The sequence below is a fragment of the Spodoptera frugiperda genome, chromosome 23, assembly GCF_023101765.2.
Source record: "Spodoptera frugiperda isolate SF20-4 chromosome 23, AGI-APGP_CSIRO_Sfru_2.0, whole genome shotgun sequence".
In the NCBI taxonomy this organism is placed as follows: Eukaryota; Metazoa; Arthropoda; class Insecta; order Lepidoptera; family Noctuidae; genus Spodoptera; species Spodoptera frugiperda.
In genome coordinates this window covers 5,448,544-5,475,429 of record NC_064234.1, presented here as the reverse complement: position 1 = coordinate 5,475,429, position 26,886 = coordinate 5,448,544, and the positions used below count along the sequence as shown (strand labels likewise).

The 26,886-nt window shown below is 35.3% G+C and overlaps 1 protein-coding gene across 8 annotated transcripts in view; it reads right to left on the bottom strand.

Moving 5' to 3' along the window:
• LOC118266706 (transmembrane ascorbate-dependent reductase CYB561) overlaps positions 1-26,886 on the bottom strand; it is an 88,915-nt gene that overhangs the window by 24,547 nt on the left and 37,482 nt on the right. Inside the window, exon 1 of one of the 8 annotated variants that reach the window (XM_050703345.1) lies at positions 20,226-20,606. The exons of 6 other annotated variants lie outside the window; for them this stretch is intronic. In XM_050703345.1, the coding sequence (XP_050559302.1) occupies positions 20,226-20,257 (32 nt within the window). In that variant the 5' untranslated portion in view covers positions 20,258-20,606. Of the gene's footprint in view, positions 1-20,225; positions 20,607-26,886 lie in introns of those variants that run through there. One more of the 8 variants, XM_035580210.2, reaches the window with a different exon arrangement.

Sequence of the window (26,886 nt, the reverse complement as noted above, 5' to 3'; positions counted from 1 at the left end):
AATTGATTTTTATAACATCGAGAACAGCCAGAAGAGCGTAATAATTTATTTTACTTACGCACTATAACTACACAAAAATCGAACCTTATCCTCATGATGCAGTTAACCCAAGTTCCTAGTAAAGCTTTTTCACAATCTTGAGTTGATTTTTGACATTTGTTCTTCGTCTGCACGAGCCCTTAGAATCATTGATGCGTATAAACAGGCCGTTATAGTCGAATGTATGTTTTTTTGTTGTCTTAAATGGGATGTAGTGTGAAATGTGAAACTAAGGTCGGTTCTTAAGTGTAAGGGTGTGGATTTGAAACCTTATAGCTGGTACCTTCTAATATGACGTTATAGTTTTTAGACGGATATTTTATCTGGCTCGTTGGTTTTGTGGTGTCGAGTGTGATTTAATAAGAGTATGATTCTAATGTTTCAGGAGTTCTTATTAATTAAGTTGTTAGGAGATTTTATTAGTGATGGTCCTGAAATTTTCACCATCATCATATTCTTTATCGTACCTATTAGCCACTTAAATATATAGGCATTCCCCAATGACCATCAAATTACCTGGTTGCAAATCTACCTCTGTTAATTCAGAAGTGTAATGTTCCTAGTAAAATAGTAACGAAAAAATCTGATTGCAAACCTTCTTAGTTGGACTTGATCCTATTAGCCAGATCATTCTAAAATATTCCGACAAATTACGTATCATAAAAGAGTATAAGTAGGTACCTACTTATTAAAGTAATAATTTCCCATAGCGATTTGCTGCGTACATATTGCGATCGATGTTCAACATTCATTCTGTGTAAATAGTGACTTTTTGTGATAATGTATGGGAATATCGAACAATAACTTTCCACTTCCTATGTTACTTGGAACCGACACGTAATTACACCATGTGAGAATATTGTTCAATGAGCTATTTACACCTTCGTGGTAATTACTCTATGATTCTTCAGTCTAGTCGATGCATCGATTAGATGTGATTTATGTTTTCTGGATGTATATTAAAAAAGATATTAACTTAAAATCGACATGTATTTGGCCAACTTCCGCTTGCTAGGTAAGTAGTTTTTTATTAAAATAGTCAATGAAACGTAGACATTTCATTATTCAATCAATGCCAAGCTCTTTGAGGAATAAGTTAATATCATGATGTCCTCATAATTAGTTTAGTAATCCAATTGATACCAATATTTCCAGATAAAGTTTGAACTTGTTTCATTGCCCCAATGCATTGCACGAAGCATTTTTATTTTATTAAGATACATTAAAAGAAGTTGACGAAAGATTCTGAAAAAGGTTTTATTTAAATGTCATAGCAATTACTTTATTTTAATTACCTACAGCATAAATTTCGTGAATAACTTAAGTAACAAGTTTTACTTAACATTATTACATTTTAATTCTTATAAATGTGTTAATTTGTCTGCAAACTTCAGCAGTTTTAACTTTTGGACTAATTTAAGTAGTTTTACATGTACTTGTACATACACAAATATATGAAGAGAATGTATGTATGTATGTCTATGTAAAATGGTATCAGTTATATTTAAACAGTTGCGTCACTCAGTGGCAATGCGACGACAAACAAGCAATAAAATGTGATTAAACGACATAATTAAAGGTGTTAAAACTAACCGTGTAACTTACTGATAATAATTTTACCTGTTTTATACAACAAAAATACTGTGTAAACTGTCTGAAAACTCTTTATAGCATACCAGCTAACATCCGCAGTTTCTTTTGCGTGAATTATAGACTTATTAGTGGCTTCATTTTCTAAAATAAAACTAGCCTAAGTTACTCATTAGTAATCATCAATCAATCAGCTACCTCAAAATAAAAGTCCTGTCAAAATCAGTCCAGCCATTTCAGAAGTTACCCGGAACAAACAGACTGACACAAGTAATAAAAAAGTTAATTTGGTATATGTATCGTATGTAAGTTCTCATGTATCTAGCAAAAAGCGGTTATATCAATATTACAAGAAAATTTAAAGATCTTCCCTTTAAAAAACAAGACTGACTCTCCTGCCTTTCATATTAAAAAAAAAAAGTTTTATTAAAGCTAGTTGGCGTAAGTGTACTTTCCAAGTTTCATAACGAAGGAGTCTTAATATCAAAATGTGGAGCGACAGGTAACTGCCTTCCATAACCTATATTTAATAAACCATTAACCGTTTTAATTCGGAACGGATCATTTATGTATTTCAAACAAGCTATGTTTAAATATGATTGATGGAAACTAGATCTTATTTCCTGTATTGATAGTACCACTATTCAAGTAAGCTATGACTTGTATTTTCTTACTATTTCAGTTGACTTGCGGACTACAAGGAGTGGTGCGTACGACTGCCGGACAAGGGTTTACCGATTCCCGGGTCGAAAAGCGCTGTATTAACGGGGTGGTTTTTAGTCAATGGTAGCACGGAGTCTGGAACATAAATTGTGAAATGTGGGTGTACATTGGCATTATGTGCCATAATGTGTACCTCTGCCTACCTCTTCGGGGATTAAAGGCGTTATAATAAAAAAAATCTAGATTTCAGTATAGATAGAGTCATTTTCCTTCTCCGACGTACTATACAAACATAAATAGGTATCTACATATGTATGTAGTGCAAGAATATTAAGTTAAGGTGCAAAGTGCTAAGCAAAGGACTTATAATGGGCTGCTAATCAGTTTGTAACCTACTGCTCTCGAAGGCTGTGTACTGGTGATACCGTATATACATAGTTATAAGTACATATATTAATGCATATGTATAGTGACGTATGTATTATGTTACAGTACCATATGTACAGTGACGTATGTATTATGTTTGTTACAGTGACTATTTGCCCATCAGGCGGTCCGTTAGCTACTGATTGTAGCGCTTTTGCAGGCATATAGGCAGCACTATAATATGTAGTTTCATAGTAATGTTATTCTTTGATCTATAAATAAGCAATGCTGGCGAAGAATGTCTCCCTCAAAGTGTCCCTGGAGCACTGTCGAATGTTACTTGAAATCAAATCAAAAGGTTTTCCGATGAGGAACAAACCATCCATCATATTTTTTTCTTGGTTAAAACAATACTTGTAGGATAGTCACAGTAGGTCTTGATTCAGAGCTGCGGACTGCCTAGCGGATTACCGGTCGTTTTTAGTCAGTAAGTCTGACTGTCTGACAGAAGTAATTGGATGATTTCCCCCCTCAAAAAGGTACAAGAAGCAGGATAATTACTAAGAACCTCCCTTTATCCAATTTTACATATCATAAATATAATATTCAAAAAACATCTTCTAAACAAATTGACATACTTGTTTGGACGATTTGAAGAACCATACTAACGGTACCTATTAGCACGTAGGCCATAATTTCGAATGTAAATGAACTATTTCGTGTTCACTCAGAATTTGATTATTTCCTTAGTGGTCTCAATACAATGGTAAATAACTGAAGGCTTTTGACATGATCTGAATGTATGAATGAGGATTGTGGAGCCAATGTCTTTATTTTGTTATTTTTATGGTTGTATGTGATATTGGATTGTCTATGTGTCTAAGGTTGGTTTACCATCAGAGATCTGCTATGTAGCTATGCTACGAAGATGTAATAGCTAAGCTGTGAAACTATGTAACCGTTTCCACTGATACTAAGCTATGTAGCGGTGCGAGTAAGATGTGCTATGAAGATGCGCCGCCGCAAAGTAGCTGTGCGAGGAAGATGCCCAGCTCGAGTATACGATGTATTGATAGCATTGCAGTAATATCACCGTTAAAGGGTTCTGAAGCACAAATACCAGTAATTCAAACCCTAAATCATTAACCTGTAACCTAATTTATCGACCTCAAAACACAGAAAGATCGTACTAAATAACCTACATTACAAATCGAAATTACTTTTCTATACCTAGTTCAATAGGAAACCTATTTCTTGCCCTCAATAAGTACGTACTTAAGTATCAAAACTGGCACCCAATCGCTTCTGAACCACATATTCAATTCCCAGTAAAGACAAAAGCACTTCAAGCTATACCAATCTACCATTAATCGAATTTGAACTGTATCCCTTAAAGCGTAATGTCGAAAATCTATTAAATGACTATGCCCAATTTTATTGTGCGTCTACGTACGTATAAGTTCAATACACGCATGCGCAGTAGGACACCTGCTTAGTATTCCGAGCAAGACGAAGCGACACGGGAATCTTTCACTGGCATACCTCCATCGATGGTGAAGGGAATGTGGTTAGCAGTTGTCATGGATTGTATTGTTGTTGGTACTTACTCGAGTTTGAAGTATAAACCCGTTATTCCCCGTAGCCCTACCAATTGCCAAAAGTTTAACTATTCCGTACAGATTCAGAATCGTTTTTACTGCATAAAAATCGAAATTAATATACCATTTCCCGAACTAATAGAAGGTTCTATGTTTTTTAACAGGAGGTGAATTAACCAATAACTTTACCCGCTTTGGGCGAGGTGCGAGTAAAAACCACCCCGTTTCTTACTCCTGCTTTTCGAGCCGGAACCCCGGTAACCCTTTAGGCAGAACACAGCTGTGGATTGGCTAAAGATAGAACCTGAACCTAATCTTTAAACAAAATCGATTCAGACCAACAATACAATAATTAATCGTCAAAAATAAACATTTAAATAAAAAAATCTGCAACTCAATGTATATTGTGTCAAAGTTTCAATATCAACAATAATGTATACCTAGGTAGGCAACCAACATAAGAAATAGCCAATTCCGAATAAATAATTAGCACTGATAGCGAAACACGTCCAGTTATTTATTATTATAATAAAATTATAGTTTCTCCCAAGTTTGTAGCAGGTTGTTGATTTATTTAGACGTGCTATCATGAAGATTTATAGTCTTGAAATGAGATAAAACCTTATTCAAATAGAAGCATAAATTATAATGTCATGTTGTAGTAATTTAGGCTGTTTAAATGCTTGGGAAGGATAGAGGAATGTACTGAGAAATTTAAATATAAATCACGAGTTAAACGAAGACAGAAAATTATAAACAGGGAAATATTTCAAAGCCTTTCATGGCTTACATAGATAAACAATGAAGAACATCGCAGCTTCAAGTACCATAAGTATGTATTACTAAAAAACAGGTAGGTAATTTTATAGGTCAATCTACAAAACAAAATCTGGCTGATCGGAGTATAGGAAAACCCTCACTCACTTACACACATAAACACAACAAGATAAATCGAAATGAAATCAACGAAAATATTTATTCATACGTAAAATCGACAAAAGATTTCGTTAGAACGCTATGGAAAACACGAGACGAGATCCATCTATCACTTATATTCTGAGGTGATCAATCAAAATTGTACACTTTGCAAACAAGAAAAACTTCCTTAGTGATGATAACTAATAATACAAGGTCATGTTTCGCACACAGATTCTGTGATAAGGACCGTCGTGACACTGATAATGAACGGCCTTCGAGATAACTGATGTGTTTAAAAAGGGTTTTAGTACATTTAGTTTAGTTTTGACGTAGTTGCGACTAATTAGACCAAGGTTTTGTTGAGATTTTGTTACTTAAATACATGGTAACAGTTGTCTTACATGTAAATTGTGTTTGTATAATGTCTTCCTCAGATTTCAAGTGTAATTATGCGTCTTGTTTCAATAATAGTAGAGTTTATTTTTGATTTGGACAGACTTGTTTAATATTTTCCAGAGTTTAGAGAACTTTTGAAGTTGCTATTTTGCGTAACAGCCAAATACTAAAGACATGTTGTAGTTTTGGTTATTAAGTACAACATATTAAAAAGAAATAATCACATAATGCATCAATCTTATGAATGGAGACATTTTGCAATAAAACGCGGATTGCCAAAGTAGTGTCGTTGGCCCAGATGTGTGAAGATAAGTCCTCATCATCGTCCATCGTGGACACACGTACACACGACTGCACATGTAGCTATACACACCCAATATAAGCTGACCTTTGAAAGTGTAGAATACCTATAGAAAACGAGTCCATGCTAAACTGGTTTTGTATAACTTGATGGTGCACCGACGCATACATCAACGATTCGTGACAGATGTCCGAATTGCAACACTGCAGGCGATGTGGGTGGGACCTGCCATTGTTTGCAACCTGTTCATATCCATGTGGGCTACGTCCTCGAACTTTAAGAGAAAATACTTTCTAGGGCACATACTTGCATTTTTTTAATAATGAGGCAGGTACTGGTAATTACCGGTCGTCAAAACGTGGGTTCTAATCACCAATAGGTTGTATACGCTTGCAAAAATGCTACCATTTTTTTTGTTTTTATAATTTTAATCGTTTAAGTTTTCGTGTTATCAAGCAACATCAGCTTTAAGCAGTTAGATTACAACTATTATTACATAAAATAAATATTAAATTCCTTTTTTTTTGACGTTTTTTTCAATACCTTGCAGCGTGTGGGAGCGTTCCATTTACACCCTGTATACGACATGTCATAAATAACAAGAGCTCAATGCTCTAAAAGTGGCAAAGCAATCAAATAAAATCCTAATCATACACCTATTAAGTCTACATTAAAAGCTATCAAACGAAAATTGTCATGAAATCATAAATTACAACAACTTTGCAAAGAATATTAAAATTAAAAACAGTATTCAGAATGAAAGACCGTTTAAAACAGATACGAACAGATAATCAACTTTTTCAAAGAAATTAAGACATCGTGATTGCCTTTCTCTGGTCAACGCAATGCCCGGTCACGATCGTATCGTATCAATGTTACCGAACAATAAAAGGTTTGATAACACTATAATAGTGGCGCAAGCAGTCACTGACCTCACCAAGTCTCCGAATGGTCTTTATATTACAGATCAAAGGGATTATTTTGAGAATTACTGCAGAATGCACGTACGGATGTGAGAGGAAAGTTATGAGAAAATGTATAGAAAAAGTATCTCTATGTTTTGTTATTACGGACATGTATAAGAAGTATAACACTGGTAAGAAGACTAACACAGGAAACGACATACATCGTTGGAAAATCTGTACATTACATATTTGCTTTTCCCCATGACGGCTTACTAGAGAAAATTATGTGTAAATAAGGTTGAACTATATTATATGTTACGCCTACTTTGTGTTTCTCTGGACGAGTGTCAGAAGTAAAGCGAAAGAATAATTTTAATATGCTTATAATCAAGAAGATTTTCTATACGATGCCTTCTGCTAAGGAAAAGCTACCAATGACTTTTGGTACACTGGTTGAATTCACAACCTCAGAAAGGTCGGAAAAATGCACTAGATTCAGAACGCGCCCAATTCCCAGGTAAAAAAAGAAATAAGAAAGCAAATACAGTTTTCGCATTAAAAATACGCTATTCGCTACCGCTTGTGCAGCAAACCACACCCTTACACACATATTTTGTTAAACCCTAGACGTGATTGCCAAACACGTTCGCATCTCCACTTTATATCTATATTCCAAGTTATGTTTCAGCTTACATATGCAAGCTCTATGTTATACAATAACTATGTAGCGATGAAAATGTCTGCACATGCACTCAGTTAACTGGATTGAATACAATTTGCTTCTGAATCAGTTATAAAGTTGGTATTTTTCATTCTGGATTCTAGTTATACAATGTATCGTTTTTTTTCCGAAGGATAGGCGAAAATGCACGATATGCAAAGTCACATTTACTTTACTAGAGTATGTTGTAATAATAATTGTCTCTAATAATAATTCCAATCTCCGTAACATTACCAACAAAAAAAAAATTTAATATCGAAAAACTAAAATAAGGCTTGCCCGAACTCAAGACTCGAAACTCTTAATTATGACCAAACGGCCGAATAAGACAGTAAACACGTCTATTTGACCAAAAATGTGTTTTAAACAGAATTTGGAGACAAAAAGCAGCAAAATGACTAAGTTTATCGTTAAAAGGAGTTAAGGAGTTATGTAAAATTGACTACAAACTCGATAACAATAACGTACGCTTTACGTTTAACAATTAGTTAAGGTTAACTACGTTTCGTGTTATCTAACTCAGTTTTGTTAATTAGTGGAGATGAGTTAGGAGGTTCAACTTTTAACTGGTTTAATATAAGTTTATTTATTTGTTATAAATACCAGTTCCTTTTAGAAAATTATTCGTATATCAAGAATCACCTGCTTTGACAGGTTTTTTAAAAATAAAGCTGTAAAAATATCGCTGCTTTACGCTAGGTTTTCTCCTCTCAAACACATTACATCCAGACTCGATACAAAAATCTATGGATTACACAAATAGTTATTCCATGCGAGAGTGTAGAAACAGCGACACATTATAATATCACCATCATATAAGAATGTTTGAGCAATTCTATTCTCACAAATTAAAACGAAAATCATCATGAGATTTAAGTACAAAGCAATCTACCATAAGTCAAGCTCAAAGTCATCAACTTTACATACAAGCATAGCAACGGGACATGACGAGCACAACTTGTAAAGAGTGCTTATTTCTTGGAAAGTGAAACTGGGAGTACATAGTATGGCATTTACGTAATTACGGTACGCACAGGCCGTAGCCATCGTCACCATGGCAACGCTCTGATACCTCATGAAAGTGAAACTAAGGACGATGACCTGCTGATTAAGATGTTATACATTTTAACCCAATTAGGAAAATACGATTGTTAACATTCAGCATGGAAAATCATACTTTTCTTATTTTCTTTTCTAATAAGGTATATATAGATATGTTCAATCTTGAAAACTTTTACTAAAAAAAATCATTCAATGACTTATCCCGCCTTGGGTGAGGCGCGAGGGAGTGACAGACTCTTACTGAGTAAATACCACCCCGCTCCTACTCCTGCTTTTAGACGGAGCCGGTAACCTGCTAGACAATTTGCAGCTCAGGATAATCTCCAGAATTGGAATTCTCAATTTGAAAGGTTCACGTGTCCTGAGAATGCTGCTACCCAGTCCGAGTCTCTGTCCAATGTGTAGTTAGTCAGTTCTTAAGACACCTTCAAGAAGAGAAGGAGTGGTGACGAATTTTAATGAACATACATACATACATATCGTCACACCTTTAATCCCCGAAGGGTTTGGCAGAGGTGCACATTATGGCACGTAATGCCACTGTGTACACCCTTTTTTCACTATTTATGTTGTTAGTCCCATATAATAGGGGGTAAGTCTATTGCCATATTGAATATGCGAAGTACTCTTGTCATTACCACACAAAGCTGTGTAGTTAGTTAACGCTTAAATAATTTCAATTGTAACTACTCTAATCGTGATTTATAAATAAACTGTGCCTTGAAGGCCGTTCCGCTATTGTAGCGCAAATAAATTCAAGCAAACTAAAAGAGGAATTTGAAAATGAAAGTTTGAAAAGCGAAACTATGTGACGCGACATTTTAGAATTTATACTCTGTTGTCACTATGTGGGTGTAAAGTATCTTGCAAAGTATGCATTTAATAATCTGTGGGCGTATGAAATTTATTATTAGGTGTTACATTAATTAATTATGTGCACCTACGTAGCGTTTTATGTGGTTATTGAAGCCAAATACAAAAGAATTTGGTCTCTACAACACTAACACGACAGGTTTGCTTTTATTTTTTTGTATCTAAGTCCCCAAATCTCCAAAGGTTCTCAAGTAACTCACGTCACTATACACCTAGATACCGTAGAACCTCACGCTATAGTCACATACGACTATATCTCACAACTCGTAACCATAAATTATGAAAATCGCTGAAATCTCGATGTTTTCCCGCATCCTGTAGTCTATTATTCATGAAAACCTGATGTCATGCAATTTAGATAAGCCGGCCCGGCCTTTGATGCCCTGGAGAAATTTAATTTGCACTTTTAAGCTTCGCCACTAACAAAGCCGCGAGCTATTTTCTTCTGGGAAAGCACTATTCAAAATTCTGCCTTTTATAAAAGTGGGCGACTATGCAGACTTGTTAAAGGCGAATGTACTTGGATTAAACTTGGAGAGAAAATGTTTTTATATTTTAATTTTTCATTCAACTACATCTACAGTTTACTTCAACGTCCCGTCATAAAAATCTTCATTTTATAACTTAACGTAGATACAAAATAGATTGTAATGCTTTCAATATTCGACATCACTTTAACAGGATCATCATGAGAAGTACCTCCATCGACATAATTGTCCTCTCCCAATAAGTACCATACGGTTAACATAAATGCTTATAGGACACGTTCGGTTGACTCCTCTCCGCCGAGATCAAGGGTCAATCATAATTGAGTTTGTCGAGAGGGATCCTCCCTCACAAGTCAATTTATATACCTTTGTATGTGCTGTATTGGATTTCAAATACTATGCTCTCGGTGTATTTCCAAAGCTCAGTGTGAAGGATGCTCTATACTAAACTTAGGTAACAACTAGTTGCACATGTTTGCACGCTCAACTTTAGCGAAGTACCCCGAAATTGTTCGTGCGGGGCTTGTAACAATACGTTGAACATTGCAGAACAACGGTCGCTAATTGAGGTGTTGTAAGTAAATAATAATTGAGCAAGTCTTGAACCCTTCCCCGGGCGTCATTACCAGTACACGAGCACACGAAGCCACGCCACAGACGCATGCAGACCGCCAATAGCCATTACATTAGACATGCGCCTATCAGACACGCTCAAAACGAACGCTTTACAATATGTAGAACCATTTACGTACCGCACATAATGCTAGAGTTCTGTGTAAGCCCTATAAACGTCAGAGATTTAGCCACTTAGGCACTGGTAGTAATATTCCGACATTCCGCACTTTATAGCCAATTAAAGTAGACACGTCTAGCAGATTCGTAGTGCGGGATGGTTGCGCAAGAGTCCGCACACTCGGTCGCAAATCATCGTACACGAGAGTGCCTACGATTAGATGCTGACCTTTATCGCTGTCCAGGAATTAGCCAACGTGCAACAGCGGAGATACAGCGCACACAATGCAGTAATGTAATCGCTTCACATAAGGAAACAAAAAGACTGATCAATGTGCCAAAGAGCGAAATGGGTATGTCACGCAACCATCGAGTATGGTGTATTAATGCATAGTCATGATCTGTTTATTTAATACTCACACTGAGGTAGTGTTTATTCTATACACAGGTAGGTATATACGTTGCTGCCTCAGCTATGAATACGGATCCCATACAAAAGTAAATATTAATTTTTGGATCCGATAATTGTTACAAAGTAATAAAGATACCTAGTTCGATTATTATTACTTTAAGTGCGTTTCGTAACACAATTTTACAATCAAAAGTGCACAAATATTTATCATGACCTTACAAAATATTGTTCATATTTCGATTGTAATATTTATTCTCATAAGATCTAAAGTAACGAATCATTGTCGAAATTATAGCCACTTACGCTTCACCTGCTTGATGACATGAATTTGCGTCATTTCTGTAAACACTGGTAATTTGTCAGCAGTTATTTGTTTAGGTAGTTCACCGTAACAACATATACTAAAATGCTAAATCATGTCTGCAGCGTGATTAAGATATTTACAACATGAAGCACCAAAGAATCTTTTTTTATGGAACACTGGTAAACGAGATGGTAAGCTTGCCGCCGCCCATGGACACTTGAAACACCAGAGCCGTTACAAGTACGTTTTGGGGGTTAGGTAGGTATTTAAGGGTTTTTGGGGAATCGGGGATTGAGAAGATTGGGAATTCGGCCTCCGGTAACCTCACTCACACAACGAAACACAACGCAAACGTTGTTTCACGTCGGTTTTCGGTGAGGCCGTGGTATCACTAAGGTCGAGCCGGCCCATTCGTGCCGCAGTAAGGCTTTACCACACTTATAAAAAAAAAAATCTTAAAATAAGAAAAGATAAAATTGAATAGACAAAACACATTTCTTCCAACAAAATATTATGTGAATGTCTATATTATATTTGAGTACAATAATCAAATAACAATTTTATTACGTATCTGGTGGCCTATACGGTATTAAAAAATTCGATTCGAAATCGGCATTGGCAAGGCAAAACAACATACAAAACGTAATTCATTAACCGACTACATTCTTCCTGCGTTCACCGGTACACCTTGAATGTAGTCGATTGTTCAACGAACAACTTGCATACCGCGATTACCAATATCACAATGAAAATATTCAGATATTATCTATCTATCTATTTGCTTACGTTATCTTGTTTCGAAGACAAATATATTCTTAAATATGTTGTCGAATTCATTATTGAAATTAAATTTAAGTTATCTGTATTGTAATTTGTGCTGACCTGTGTGGTTCAAAGTTATTCTATTGTGATGCTCTTTTGATGCTCAATAGTGTTAAGTTTTTTAGAAAATAAACCAACAGATGGATCACCTGATGTTGGAGATTAGGGCATCCCATGAAGCAATGAGGAGATGCCATAATGTGATTGTACACTGTGACAAAACACGGTCCTGCCAATGACACCAATTATAAAAAAGGCGTAGATAAGTTAAAGCGCTCAGAAAGTGACATATTAAAATGTAGACAATTGGCAACGTTTTTGTAGTATAGGAATGCATGATGAAAAAGTGAGAGGGGCATGGTTTGTAACGTCCTGCGCTCCCCGTAAAGTGCCACGCATGTTAAAGGGAAATCCAATTATGACATCTCCTCTTTGTATTTGCTTCATGGTACAACCCATTGACACCTGCAACCTGCCTTTAAGCTCGCTAATTACCTATAATAATTTTTTTATGCTAAAACTAATTTGCATACATGACTTAACATGATTATAAGTTCATACTATGAAGAGATTGTCGGTCCAGTCATCAAGGATATCCGCGTTTGGGACAGACTGTTCAGTGTGCAGTCGACCGGTTCATAGGTGTCATCAGTATCTAATTGCACCTCCAGAGGCACTATCAAAGTCAAATTACTGTGTGTTTGGTATAAATGGATAGATGGCTGTGCAAACAAATGTACAGTATGTTTCTTACTCGAAAGATATCATACCTTTGGAATAAGGAAAAAGGAGATATTCAAATAAGAGTACTTTCTTAGCTTCAAACGTCTATATGGACAGCTAAGTGTAAGTTGATATTTTATATGTAAAAACAGACCAAAATGGTGATGTATTTGTAGGTTACATATTATGTTTCAATCCGAAACTCACAGTACTAATTACACGTTACCTAATAAAACATAGCAAAAGAACAAATTAAATCTACACAGTACATCACATCCATTAAACATACCCTCATACAAGATAAACAAGCCGAAACGTTACATAATATGAACATGAACACGAAGTAATTAAACTAAAGTAACTTCTGCCGAGCATCCGAACAAGGGCTCTCGCGGAAGAGCTACACGCCTCCACCTAACTATCCAACTATATACGTAGCTCCGTGGAACACAAATTAGATTTACACACTGAACTTTGTACTCCGAAAAAAAAAACAAAACGCAAAGTCCTCAAACAAAATAAAACCGTACTATAGTTTACTGGAACAGGGTAGATGACTTTTTTTTTAAAGTCCGTCTTGTAGATAATTTTTAAACATTAGACATTTATTTTTTATTATGTTAAAGACACAAATATTTTAGGAGATATATTGATTTGAAATATCATGTGAAGGCATTACTAGGTACGTTTTATAAATAGAAATGACGTGTTTGCTCCCATTCCTAGAAATTAAGGCTTTCCCGCTAGCGTCTTAATGGCAAGCAATGAGAACTAGAAGAGGTTTTTGAGTGAGTAATAAAAATGCTCGTTAACTTTTCCTTTCTTATATAAGAAGAAAATTGCCTATTACGGATTATTCTGCTGCTGTTGACACTTTAATGGAAAGTTCTTAAGACGTCTGATGTGTAGTGGTTGCTAGCACGTCTGTTCTTGTGGTACGTTTCTAAATAGAGATAAACATTAATAAAGGTCTTATAATTGTGGACCTTGTACAATTTAAATCTGTTTGCAATATAACTTACCAACATATTCAGCAATTATCGGTTATTTAAACCAGTAATTGTTTTCCATACAAAATCATTACTAAGGAATATTTTAAGTTATCATTAAATTACTCTGAGTACGGCAGTAAATGGTAATTCATTATTATTCCTCATTAAGTATTGAAGCAAAAGAAAATCGTCAAAATATTATCATATATCTTTTAATTCTTACGTTCTTTAGGACCAATAGATGCATTAACAGAATTTGCAAAGCGAATGGTGTTGCATTTGACATGGCCATTCCAATTATTTGTTTTGTGTATTATATAAAACTTATTTAATCTAACCAAAGGACGAATAATGAAGTCCAATAGCATTACGATCTGCACCACAATGACATTGAAGGTAAATGCGTAGTTAATACAGCTGCATTGAATTCATGACTCGGGTGCTCATGATTATCATTAATAACACACATCATGATTCCATGGTGCATCATAGGTAGACGGACAGGTGTGTAGGAATGTTCTCTACCTACGTAAACAAACAATTAGAATGCATTGCTATTTGCTATAAGTACTGTATGTTAAAAAAACTGTATTATCATTATAAATGAGTGTGACTGTAGGCTGTTATGACTTACATAGCCCTTAATAATATTGTAGCTGAAGAATATATGTACCTTTGTATCAAAAGATGCTTCAAAAATAATGTACAAACAATAATCATTGCAAACGTATTTAACGTTTTTTTTAAGGGGGTAAACCATTCAATGACTCCCGCCTTGGGCGAGGTGAGAGGGAGTATCAGACCCTTATTGACTAAAAAACCACCCTGAACCTACTTCTGCTCTTCGAGCTGGAGGCCCGGCAAATCCGCTAGGTAGTCCACGGAAAACGTATTTAATGCTAACAATTATTCGAAGTTTGGTAGCCATTCTCATGCCATTATCACAATATCTAAACTTAAAGTCAAATTAAGGTAAATAAAATACATCATTCATGAAATCTCAGACCATCTCAGTCTTTAATCTCGTATAAAAATGACAAACTGTACCTCAAAAAACTAACTAGGTATGTCTCATTGTGCAACGTTATTGAATAACAGACAAAATTGTTACTCGCAAAACACCTGTGCTCATACTATTTACGCCGTACGAGCATTTACGCGCATTCAACTAGTTTTACACTCGGCGTACGAGAAAATTGCTAACCCACAATAGTAGCAATTTGTCCCAAATGTTGTCTTAGGTAAATTGTAACACCTACCATTGTTGCAACTCACACACGTTTGTTCTAGCAAAAAGTGAAATAACTCGAAAAAAACTCGCTGCAATTTTTGTATTTGTCAATAAGTATATAAGCTGCTGATTCATTTATTATGATTGTTGCATTTTTGTGAAAAACCAATGTTTTGTTCATATACTAATAGACATTGTTCTTTAGCAGTGCTATGATATTTTATACTGATTGAATTTGAATACAGTTGTCAACATCCCTGTTATCACCTAATACAGACGTCAATTGCACATCAATGATAATGATTTCTTGGACAAAACCCAATTTTATACGGTATCCTGTAAGCTTTAAGTTAATTTTCGGTTTTAAGAGTTGCTCAAACGTTTTTAGGTACCTCAGTAAACTCTATGGATGTTTTTAATGTAGTTTTTATTTTTTAAATTTTCTCAGTATAAGTACAGAGTCTGAAATTGTGCCCATTGTATGGTAATAGGCTTTCCCCCTATTACGTAAGACATATTATGGTGAAAAGTGGATGTACATTGTACAGCGGCATTACGTGCTATAATGTTCACCCATCCCTTCGGGGAAAAAAAGGCGTGACGTTACGTTTTTAATAATGATGATCCAATTGAAATGGTTCGCTGAAACAGCCGGCAATCAACGGGTTTCACGGTAACTTTGATATGTCAGAGTGTTTTATACGAAACCAGTCGTTCGTTAGCGGTAATTGCTTAGATGTGAACAAACCGAACGTTCGGAAGTTTTTTACAACAATGAACTATTCACACTTGAATTGATTTTGATCGAGTTACATTAGTAATTTGCATTTTGTTTTTGTGGACACGTACTTTGTTAGTAGGAATTTGATGAAATATTGCATATTTTATAGTTTTAATACTTTTAAAATACAATAATCAGGGTGAGAATTTTCTTTAACACATTGAACGTCGTGGTGGTCACCGGTGACCGACGTTAGCGGAGGCCTTCAACAGTTTTCTATTGCCAGTCAAAGACTTAAAAAAAATATAAGAAGACGTCCAACTAAAGCACCCACTTATTATTAGATATTTTTTTTAGATTATCAGAACTCATGTATTAATTAGGTACAAAATGCAAGCCTCTAGTTAAATTTTGATAACAAAATAATCTAGAATCTTAAATAATCTAGCACTCTTATAATTTAACCACGTTTTTTATTATTTTCAACCAAGACTTGGCAACATGAAAACAAGTTAGTAGAGCTTAATTTACATATCAATTAAAACGACGCCTCGCTTGCAACCAGCCCTAATGGCTAACAACGAGCCTTTTACCGGACAACTGTTGCGAACCATTCCGCATTCTTGTTCGCAGCCACCGGCGCATGCGCAGACCCACGCTTCCCTTTACTACACTATCAAATATTTCGAAATGACTGCCCTTTAGAAAGGTAAATAGGAAATAGTATCATAAGATTGGAATAAAATATATATATTTACTTTCTTCTACTTATTATATAAAGCTGAAGAGTTTGTTTGTTTGAACACGCTAATCTCCGGAACTACTGGTCCGATTTGAATAATTCTAACTCAACTGGTTTCGAGTTTGGTTGGAGCCAATAGTCAGGAGTTGAGCATCAACCGTGTTTTAATTTACTTAAAAGTGACCAACTTTTTAACAACTTTAGCTACTTAAAAGAATTAGTTATTACTGTAAAAATTATCCCATCAACAATTTGATTACCTCAACACTTAAGTCTCAAGAAACAGTCACGTTTGCCACAATTTGACCGACAAAACAGTTAATCCATAGGAAAATAAAAAAGTATGGTCTTTTTTACTATAACAATAAGAGCTATAGAAATGACAAAATGTCTACATTGATAAGCGGTGCGTATTGTGTTTCACAATTTCAGTTACGCGCTCCATTGCGTGGTTTATTCCGAACGATTATTATCTGTTTATGTAATTGTTGCGTTGGATATAAAATTAGGTAAAGCTGTCGTGGAATGGCGTACTTTAACTCCTTATTCTTCTGCTTTACCTGCTGATCAATTCTTGCAGTCTAAATAAATATGGTACGAAAACCTACCAGCGGTAAGTACTAATGTAACTTTTTCCGAGTTACTTATATGTAGTTTTTAACATTATTTAGACACCACTGACAAAACGGTGAAGGAAAACATCGTGAGGCGAGAGGGATAGTGCCAGACTCTTACTGACTAAAATCTACCCCGTTCCTACTCCTGCTATTTTTAATATTTGATTGTATACCTAATGATAGTTCAAGTAATAAATAAAAACAAATTTGTTTTTTTTTCATAAGTAAACACTATAATGTAATACACATTCATCAAAAATATTTCAAGTACCATAACAATCAGAAACGGAAGTGACAATAACCTTGTGACGGTTTGACTCCCAGCGGAAGGTCACGGGTTCGATTCAAGTACAGGAGGGGACCAGTGAAATTACAATTTCACACAATTCATTCATTTTAGGTCTGTTCTTTCTTTTCGTTTTGGAGTTTTTATTGATGTCGCCCGCATCGAGTTTACGCTTAATTTACGTTAAGTACCTACTTTGTAACGAAACTTTTGTTTTTTTCTATATACGTAATGAATGAAAGGATCTTCTGTAGATAATAATGCAGATTTTGTGTAATCTAGTAGGTTTTGGAAAAAGAAACCTAGTTTGTATTTAAACTTTTTTATGTATTTAAACTAGGTTGTGGATTGATTGCTATTTTATTGACATCAATCATATTTACGAATTATTAAAAAAAATCCTGTCCGTGTGAAGTAAGTTCCTACTTACACAGAGAAGTATAGGAACAACAAAGGAAAAAATATTTTTAATTGTGGCAAATAATACTTAGCCCAAAGCGGAAGAAGTCATTGAATCCCCGTCAAAAAATAATCCTAAGTTAATTATTCATATTCCAAAAATTATATTTATAACCAAGGTGTTATAAATATCTATAATGCCAATTACACAACTGACAGCTATAACGACGCCATCTTAAATCTTAATTCCAAATTCGAATCAACTGAATTTAGCTGTCAACAAAGGACAGTTCAAAGCCGTGTTCGGATTGCTAAACATCCTGCAATCAAGGAGTTACACACAGGAATACTCAATTACATAATCACTACGGACTCTCAAGCTCCATAAAGTAGGATGGCCCTTATCAACCAGATAAACAACAACTATTAAAGCCATAAAAACTATCATTCGTATCGTCTAAGGCTTTATGGTCATAGTTTTGCTTCTATAATTGAAAATAGAACAGTTTTATGACAGTTTTATTTATTTCTGTTGTTAATTAAACAATAAATATTATGTATAATGTTTTATTTAATGAATAAAATGAGCAGTGTCGAGTTTATTGTTTACTTTTCTCAAGGATAAGTAGATATATTTCAGCTGAAACGTCTTTGTTTGTAACATTAAATAAATATGTTTTGTTTAAATAAAGATATATTGAAGTGCGAGGTAGATAAGATATATAAGTTTTTGTGGGTTTTTTTCTACCTTTATTCCCATTAAAAAATAAAAAAGTGTTTACTATCACAATTTTCATACAAATAAATTTACTGCCGGGTCTATCTCCAGTCCAATTGGCACAATCAGTCAAAAACTTAGACCCGAAATTACATTCGAATGAAACTAACGTGAACTCACACTGGACCAACCCAATACAGCAAGGACAATTTTATTTATTCTAATTTATGTGTAGGTAACTTCTCTAGCATACATTTTAATGGCTGCACGACCAAATTCGACCATAGCAATTAAGGTCACTTGATGCGAATAACTAACTATTTTTGTACGCATCAGATGCTTTATAATACAATAGTACGGATATTGTACATGACGTATACATGTTACATCATGTAATTTATTCATTAGAGTACAATATCTCCTTTTAGAACTGACTCGTATTATTTTATGAGATGGGTTTTGATGCAGAGTATTAAAGTGCAAAAATAACTCTTAATGCAATCAACAAATTGATTCCAATTTCGTATAAACTCTTGAAAACTAAAACTAAAGCTAGTTCGGGTGTTATTTCGACTCTCAATTCAAGTAATATCTTCTCTCTGGGTCCCCTAACGTCACGGGTGGAGAGAAAAATAAACATTTCTAAGTCACTACCGATTCCCAACCCGCATTATCTAAAACCATCAAAGTCCATATACTCCTACATCGGCAGTACATATATACAACGTTCCCACAGGCGTTGTAAATGTTGAGTAAGGGATTTTCGGGTTCACGGCTTCCAGCATTAATAATGATATCCTCAGAGAAAACCTTATCTCTCAATGGATTCAAGGTAAAAGGCTCATAAAAATGGCTATTTAATCGACACGCTCTTAAATCTTGAAGAAACATTACCAAAGAGAGTAAAAGTATAAATTCTAGTACCTACATTACTGGCCGAATTTCTTATGAAATGCGTCATGGTAATAAACTGCCTTATCTCTGGAATCACGGCGGCGAATAATGACAGTGTAAACAAACCGTCTCGTTATCAATCAAGTCTCCGAGCACTTACCTGAAACAGAAAGATACATACAATGAACAAACAAGTATAACGAAGCTGCAAGGATCCACTGCGGGCACAAGTTTCCGTGCTAATACTGAGCTCGCAGTGTACGGGCCAGCTCTGCTTTGAAACAAGACAATTATTGTTTGAACACTCGACGAAGTTTTCCGTCAAACAACGTTTCCTATTACAAAACATTCAACAACTTCACTGCTTGTAACTTTACTGTAACGCTGATTTCTATTAAAACCTGCTGACATCTCATTATTTTCGCGCATAAGACAACGTCCTGACTACCTAATTACGGCTGCTTTATAAACAATGCTCAACACTTGTTGGTTGTAACTATTATCGAAGCCAGCATCAACACTCGTAAGGAATGCCATTGTTAGCATTATCTGTGTTACTTTCTAGCCATTGTATTCAATATAGGCATTTGTGATCGACCACACGTATGGGATTTCAATGTCACAAATAACAACACACTAAAAAAGCGGTCAACCGGTCAATGTATGCAGCGAGCTTTTGTTTTAGTTGTGCACGTAAGTAAAGTATACGTACGGTCTCTGCTTCAGTTGGTATCTCTGACGCATTGTGACGACGGTTGACTAGAGGAAAGTAGTTAGACACAGTATTGCAGGCGAGATCACTATAACATGGGTTATTCACTAGATAACCGCACAGGACGCCGGGAAGTCACAAGCGGTGCCATCAATCGCCACGGGCTGCACGAGACCGCGACCGACTCGACACTGGACAACTTGTTATAGAAAATTAGCAATTAGATCGAAAAGTGCTAAATTGTCCGACAATTACGGCAAGCGAGGATGTAATTAAGCATTACGGGTGAACGTGTATCAGTCGGTGGGTTGGGCGCGCGACTGCGGCGGGCATGCGCCGGCGCACACCTCGCCCGTGTCCGCCACGCCAGCCCGTGGCGTGCAATCAATTTATGCAAATTACCGACGGGACGGTCTGCTCGCACGTCCAATTGACTATTAGCTATACCGGGAACGCTGCGAGCTGCGACCTGCGAGCCTCCGAGATGCAAACGGCATTGGTGCCTGTTATGGAGATAAATAATTTAACGCGTTTAGACAAGTTATTTATTAGGTGCAGTGAACCCTGTGAAGTGTGCCAACTTCGTGAAATAGATGTTGTTGTGGTAAGCAGAGCTGTCACAACAGTGTCCGCAATTCGGCAACTGTTCCGCTCCACTGCATGGCTAGGACTGCCGCTGAAGGCTCTACTGACACTTGTTCCTATTTCGTTAATTAGTGTTCGTGACTGTGATTTATCTATAACAGTTTATAAAAGACGGTTGTAATACAAACTCCTGAAATCAGTTTGACTGCGCGGTTGGCACAGTGGCTGGGTAGCCGGCTGCCGGGCAAAGTGTAGCGAGTTCTATTCCCGCACGAGGCAACTCTTTGTGTGAACCACAAAATTGTTGTTTCAGGTCTGGGTGTCATGTGAACTTGTATGTTTGTAAACGCACCTACGATGTACGAGAAAAATCCTAGTCCCACACTGAGATTTTCATATAAAAAAGGCAACGTTTTTTTTTTAAGAAAGGAAAGAAGAAATCGTTCTTTCGTGTGAAAGCATTAAAATTGTACCCATATTTCTTTAAATAAAACAAATATATTGTACCGTGAATGTTTGTGAAATTGATAAAGATCCGTTTAGCTTATATTTTTTTAACATTTTCACTTTTGCAGTGTAACAAGAGTCGCGACGCATGAAAATGATTTGCATCACAAAAGACCGTGACCGGGCTTTCAATAAATAATACGGACGTGAAATATTGCATTTAAATGTATGAACGATCTCTTTGTCCGAATTTCAAAGGTTTTTATAGACTTATTAAAATATACTTAGTAGTAGAATGGAATAGCTTTATTGGGATCGATGTTCTTATAATACTACTTTTAATATACTTACGCTGAAAAATAATTGTTATCGTCATTAATATCAAGATCAATGTCAATTATTTAGTTATTTAATCAAAATCAATTATTCAATCTCAAAAATATTGGCTGTTTGGCCCAAACAAATTTAAACTCTTTTAAAAACTTTAGTATTATCTAATTGACTCCCTAATGTATCACTTAAGGTTACCGATGGAAAACTATTTTTGTAATACACTCTTTATATTGTTAGGGTTATTCAAATGAATTAAGGCACTTATATCATATACCCTATGCATGTAATATCTCTGAAATCATGTCAAATACCAAAAACAAGGATATTTTTTAAATAATTAAATCCCACCCCTACTTTTTATGACATGATTGATTGTTCCCATAATGTAACCGTTAATGTCAATAGGAACTCCCCCAATGTCAAACCTCGGACTGATAATGATCACAAAGTATAAGCAGAAATGATAAATGATACGTTTTTATTGCTAGGAAGAAAACTATTAAAGAACATACTGTTATGGCACGTCTTTTATTCTCTCATAGGCAAGGAGACGTAAACATTTTCAATTTGCTTAATACCTATTTTGGACCAGTTATGTTACAAGTCCTATACCTATATTATAATAAGGTATGTGCCTATTGCCTATACTGGGGATATTTCCAGGTTCCGTAACATTTCGGAGATGCGGACTACCCAGCAGGGTTACCGGAGCTCCGGCTCGAAAAGGAGGAGCAGGAACGGCGTGATTTTTAGTCAGTAAGAGTCTGGCGCTCCCTCTCGTCTCGCCCAAGGCGGGAGAAGTCATTGGATGATTTTTCCCCTCAAAAATAGGTTCAGTAATGTTCAGTTCAGAAACACTGGACACAATTCCAGACTCTGTTTACTCCAGAATAAAATTGTACTCCAGAAAATCCAAGTAATATTTTGCCCGACATAAAAATAAAGCTGAGAATCCTTCCTCAAGGCATACTGAATATATCTAATTGTATATGGCTACTTGGCTAGATAGTGATGTAATATAAGTTAAATTAAATAATTAATCATAGCTCGTGCTCAGTGAGGTCGTGCTGACAACAGAATGCGTTCGTGTAATCGTTAATGTTATATGTGCCTTGCATACTTATTAGTTAAACTTGACTTTGTTCGTGATATTACGAAGAATAGTTTACATTAGCTTTGGCCTAATGTAAGTTATACAGCCAGAGATGTGCTATGTAGCTATGCTGCGAGGATATATTAGTTAAGCTGTGAAATTATGTGACCGTTTCCACTAATACTAAGCTATGTAGTGGTGCGATGATGATGCGCAGCTCGAGTATGCGATGTATCGATAGTAGGGAAGCCATCCATAGCACAAATCCATAACACGCATCCTTCCATATAAAAGACATAATATATCTTAGTTGAATCCGTTTAAACCAGTGCTTAGCTGTGTAGCTATGAAATAATATAATAGGTGGACCCCAGACGAATCCAAAGAAACGCAGCATAGCACATCTCTTGTGGAAAAGCACAATAAAGCCTTTATTATGTACAAGCTACCTATCTGCTAGTAAGTAAAGTGATAGTTAGTGTACATAGATAGGTGTGCATAGACCCCAAACGCTGACGTCACAAGAGCACTCACACAATTGCTAAAGTGGGTCACAAACATATCAATTGATATCTCAAATAATGCGCGTTCCAGAATAACTAATGACTTCATGATATGTTCACTTGTATAAGTTATTTAGACCAACTAGAGAACATTAAATGTAGGTAGAACATACCTATTAATAATAGTTTACTTTCTTGATATAGGTAAGTACCTTTCTAGAATAATTCTGTTAAAGATTATGAGGTCCTACTATGGGCCCGTAGGTCTATGGGATATAAACAACATTTAAAAATCTAGCAACTATGATGTTTCGGTTTAGTTCTCCAGCTCAGCTAAATTACTATTAAATTAATTGATTTGTTCCTTGCAATGTTAAGTACCTAATGCCTAAATATGTACTATCTGTGTAGGAGAGCTATGCTACGGACGCACGAATGGGCCTCACAGAAAACCGATGTGAGACAACGCGTGCGTTGGGCGTAAGGTAAGTAATTGGGCGAAGGCCCAATTACCCCTTCTTCTATCACACCAAGTCCCTGAATCTCCAACAATCCTTAATCCCTAATTCTTAACCCCCAAAAGGCAACGCACTTGTAACACCCCTGATGTTTTGGGTTCCACGGGTTCGTTTACCGGCTTATCCCAAAAAAAAACCTACTAGTAAATGTCTATCGTTTAGATAACATCTTCTATTTTTTCCCACATAACAAACCTACGTTCACTTCTCCCACAAACGGGTTAAGCCACAAAACTACAAATAAAACATAACCATAGGAAAAGTGGCGAAAACCGACAACTAGTTGTTTAGAAATAAGAGAAAGGTGACGATGAAAGTGTTTGAGAGACATCTCAGATAATATCGTAAATAGAAAATGTGTTTGTCACATGACAGTACTTTTATATTACTTAAAACTACATTTTTCATAACATGTAACATTTAGGGAACTAGTTGGGCACTTTTAGTACGAGTTTGGTGATTGGTTGGTTTATTCGAGACGGCCAATCAGAGCGCCCAACACACTCTCGTTTCTATTACTTTAAACGTACGTAAACTCATGCTGAAGGTACAGTAAGAGATTACTTTGTGCAGATTAATGACAAATCAAGATTTCTTTAACACACTTTAATCATAACCTTAATCAACATCTACACTAATAGATAAAGCTAAAGAGCTGGTTTGAATGTGCTAATCTCCAAGACTTCTGATCCTATTTGAAAATTTCTTTTTGCGTTGGATAGCCATTTATCGAAATAGATTGTAGGTTATAAAACATCACGCTACGACAAATAGCATCCAAGTAGAGCGCGTGTAACGTGATACAATGCCCATTTTTCACCACTGATTGTAAAACTATGAGTCCCATACAATAGGAAATGAGCCATTTGCTATAGTACTGGGTACATTTTCAAATTCCCAGCTACTATTGACAAAGCTTTAAGATAAATATCACAGAGGACTAGGTACCTATATTATTTTATAATCAAATCACTCCCTTGTCTCAACCACTTACTCCAACTATGAGCCAACCCCATATTATCTTATCTATTCATTTAGCATTCAAACCCTACACCACTGCACTGTAAAATAAACTCTACACATATTACAACAACGTTAAAATTCCAAGGACACTTTTAACTTGCATAAACGAGGTTAGTTTTAATTAAGTATTAAAGCAAGAGAGATGCTATTGCACATAGCATATAGCAACTGAACTTTTAATTCGAAAGGTCATTGCACGTGAAAGCAGACTTGCAGACACACACACAGACGGATGATAGTTAATGGAAGGGTTCACTAATGAACCGCACAGTTGCCAATTAACCGGGCTTCGGTCATGTAACATGAACTCAATAATTTAACACTCAAATGTGATACGTATTTAATTACCGTTAAAGTTTAGTTTCATAATTTATCAGTTATTTATTAATAAATTAGGATGATAAGCTACTACATAGTCGTTGTGGTCCGGAGGTTTAAGACAGACCACTAACAAACGATAAAGAAAAATATCGTGAGAAAACCTGGGCTTATAATTTCGAATTATAAGTTTGAAATTAATTAATGCTCAAAGCCTTCCCCATGCGAGATAGTACATTCTTAAAAGTTTCAAAAATTAATGTATTCCACACAGAACAGAGAAAAATAAGTAGAAGTAGTGTGTAGGCGGGGCACGCGTAGCCCCTGATAAGTACAGATATGCTTATGTTCGTCATTTAGACGTTTGTACGCATATCAGTCTTCGTTGGACTGTAATAACGTCAACTAGACTTGGAAAATAGCGTCAAAAATCGAAAAAAACATAAAAATGACGAAATGTGCTATTTTATAGTCAAAAGATGAAAGCCATGACAAAAATGTGCCTAGTAGTGGTATATCGTATCATCGGTAAGTGCTATTTTATTTTATTTTAATTTATATTTGGCTTAAAACTAGTGACATATATTTTTTTAAATCTACAAACTAAATATAAGTTTATGTCTAAGATGATAGGGTCTACTTTCTTTCAAACGCAAACCTGCTGTTCTAGAAGATTTCATTCGTGACATCTAAAATTTTGCTACCCGTTTAGGGATTGACATTATCGATAACAAGTTGTCGATATAATTAAAACTTTTTATTACGAATATAGATAAATACAAAAATAATGGATAATAAGTAACTATTAAACATTAATTATGTTGTTTTAGATTTCCGAAGGATCCAGAAATAAAAGGAAAATGGATCGAGATGACTGGAAGACAAAATTGGTTTCCTGCCACTAACTAGTACAATTTGTTTGGACCATGTTGTACAACAAGATATTATATTATGAGTATAACTGAAAAAAATGCGCAATTTTTTACTATAAATAATCAATAAAATTTCCAGATTGCGCAGGCAGAAATACCTAATCACGTTATATAATATTGGCCACCAACTGAAGGGAAGTAACTTTGTTTAATGTTCAGTTTTATTTTCTATTTTTTGTAACTTACGACTGTAATAAAAAAATAATTTATATATAAAGTGTGATTTTTTATTTTTGCAATACAAATTTTGTTAGAATACTACGAACGGCATGTGACTCTTTCCGAGTTATATGTACTTAACTAAGACCATTAAGACACCACTGACAAATGGTGAAGGAAAACATCGTGAGGAAACCTGGGCTTATTATTTTCTAATTACCTATTATAAGTTTGAAATCGACAACCCACATTTGGCAAGCATGGTGATCAATGCTCAAACTTTCTCCGTGCGTGAAGAGGCCTTTGGTCAGCAGTGGCCACGTTTAGGCTATTGATGATGATGATAGATAGATAGATACTACTACTTTTTCAGTCCAGTTTCAGTTTGCTGCGCCCGATGTGACTTGAAACTAGTACAGTGATAAACTAATGTAGAAAAGTCTACATTAGTTTATCAGAGGACGCTGCTTACTTCAAATACATATATACTTATTTTATTATTCTGTATACTAATAAATCTAAATCCTTCAACTATTATCTCTTTAAAATTATAGTTTAGAAAAGAAAAACATATATATTTACAGTTTTACAAGGAAAGATGTTTATTTCTATAGAAAGATAAAATATTATAATGTATACGAGTATTAAAATGTGTTGAACATTTTAATTATATCGATAAGTAAGCTTTCGATATCAGAACATTACTAGAGAAAATACAAGCGATAAAGTAGCTAGTTAAACAAATGTCAA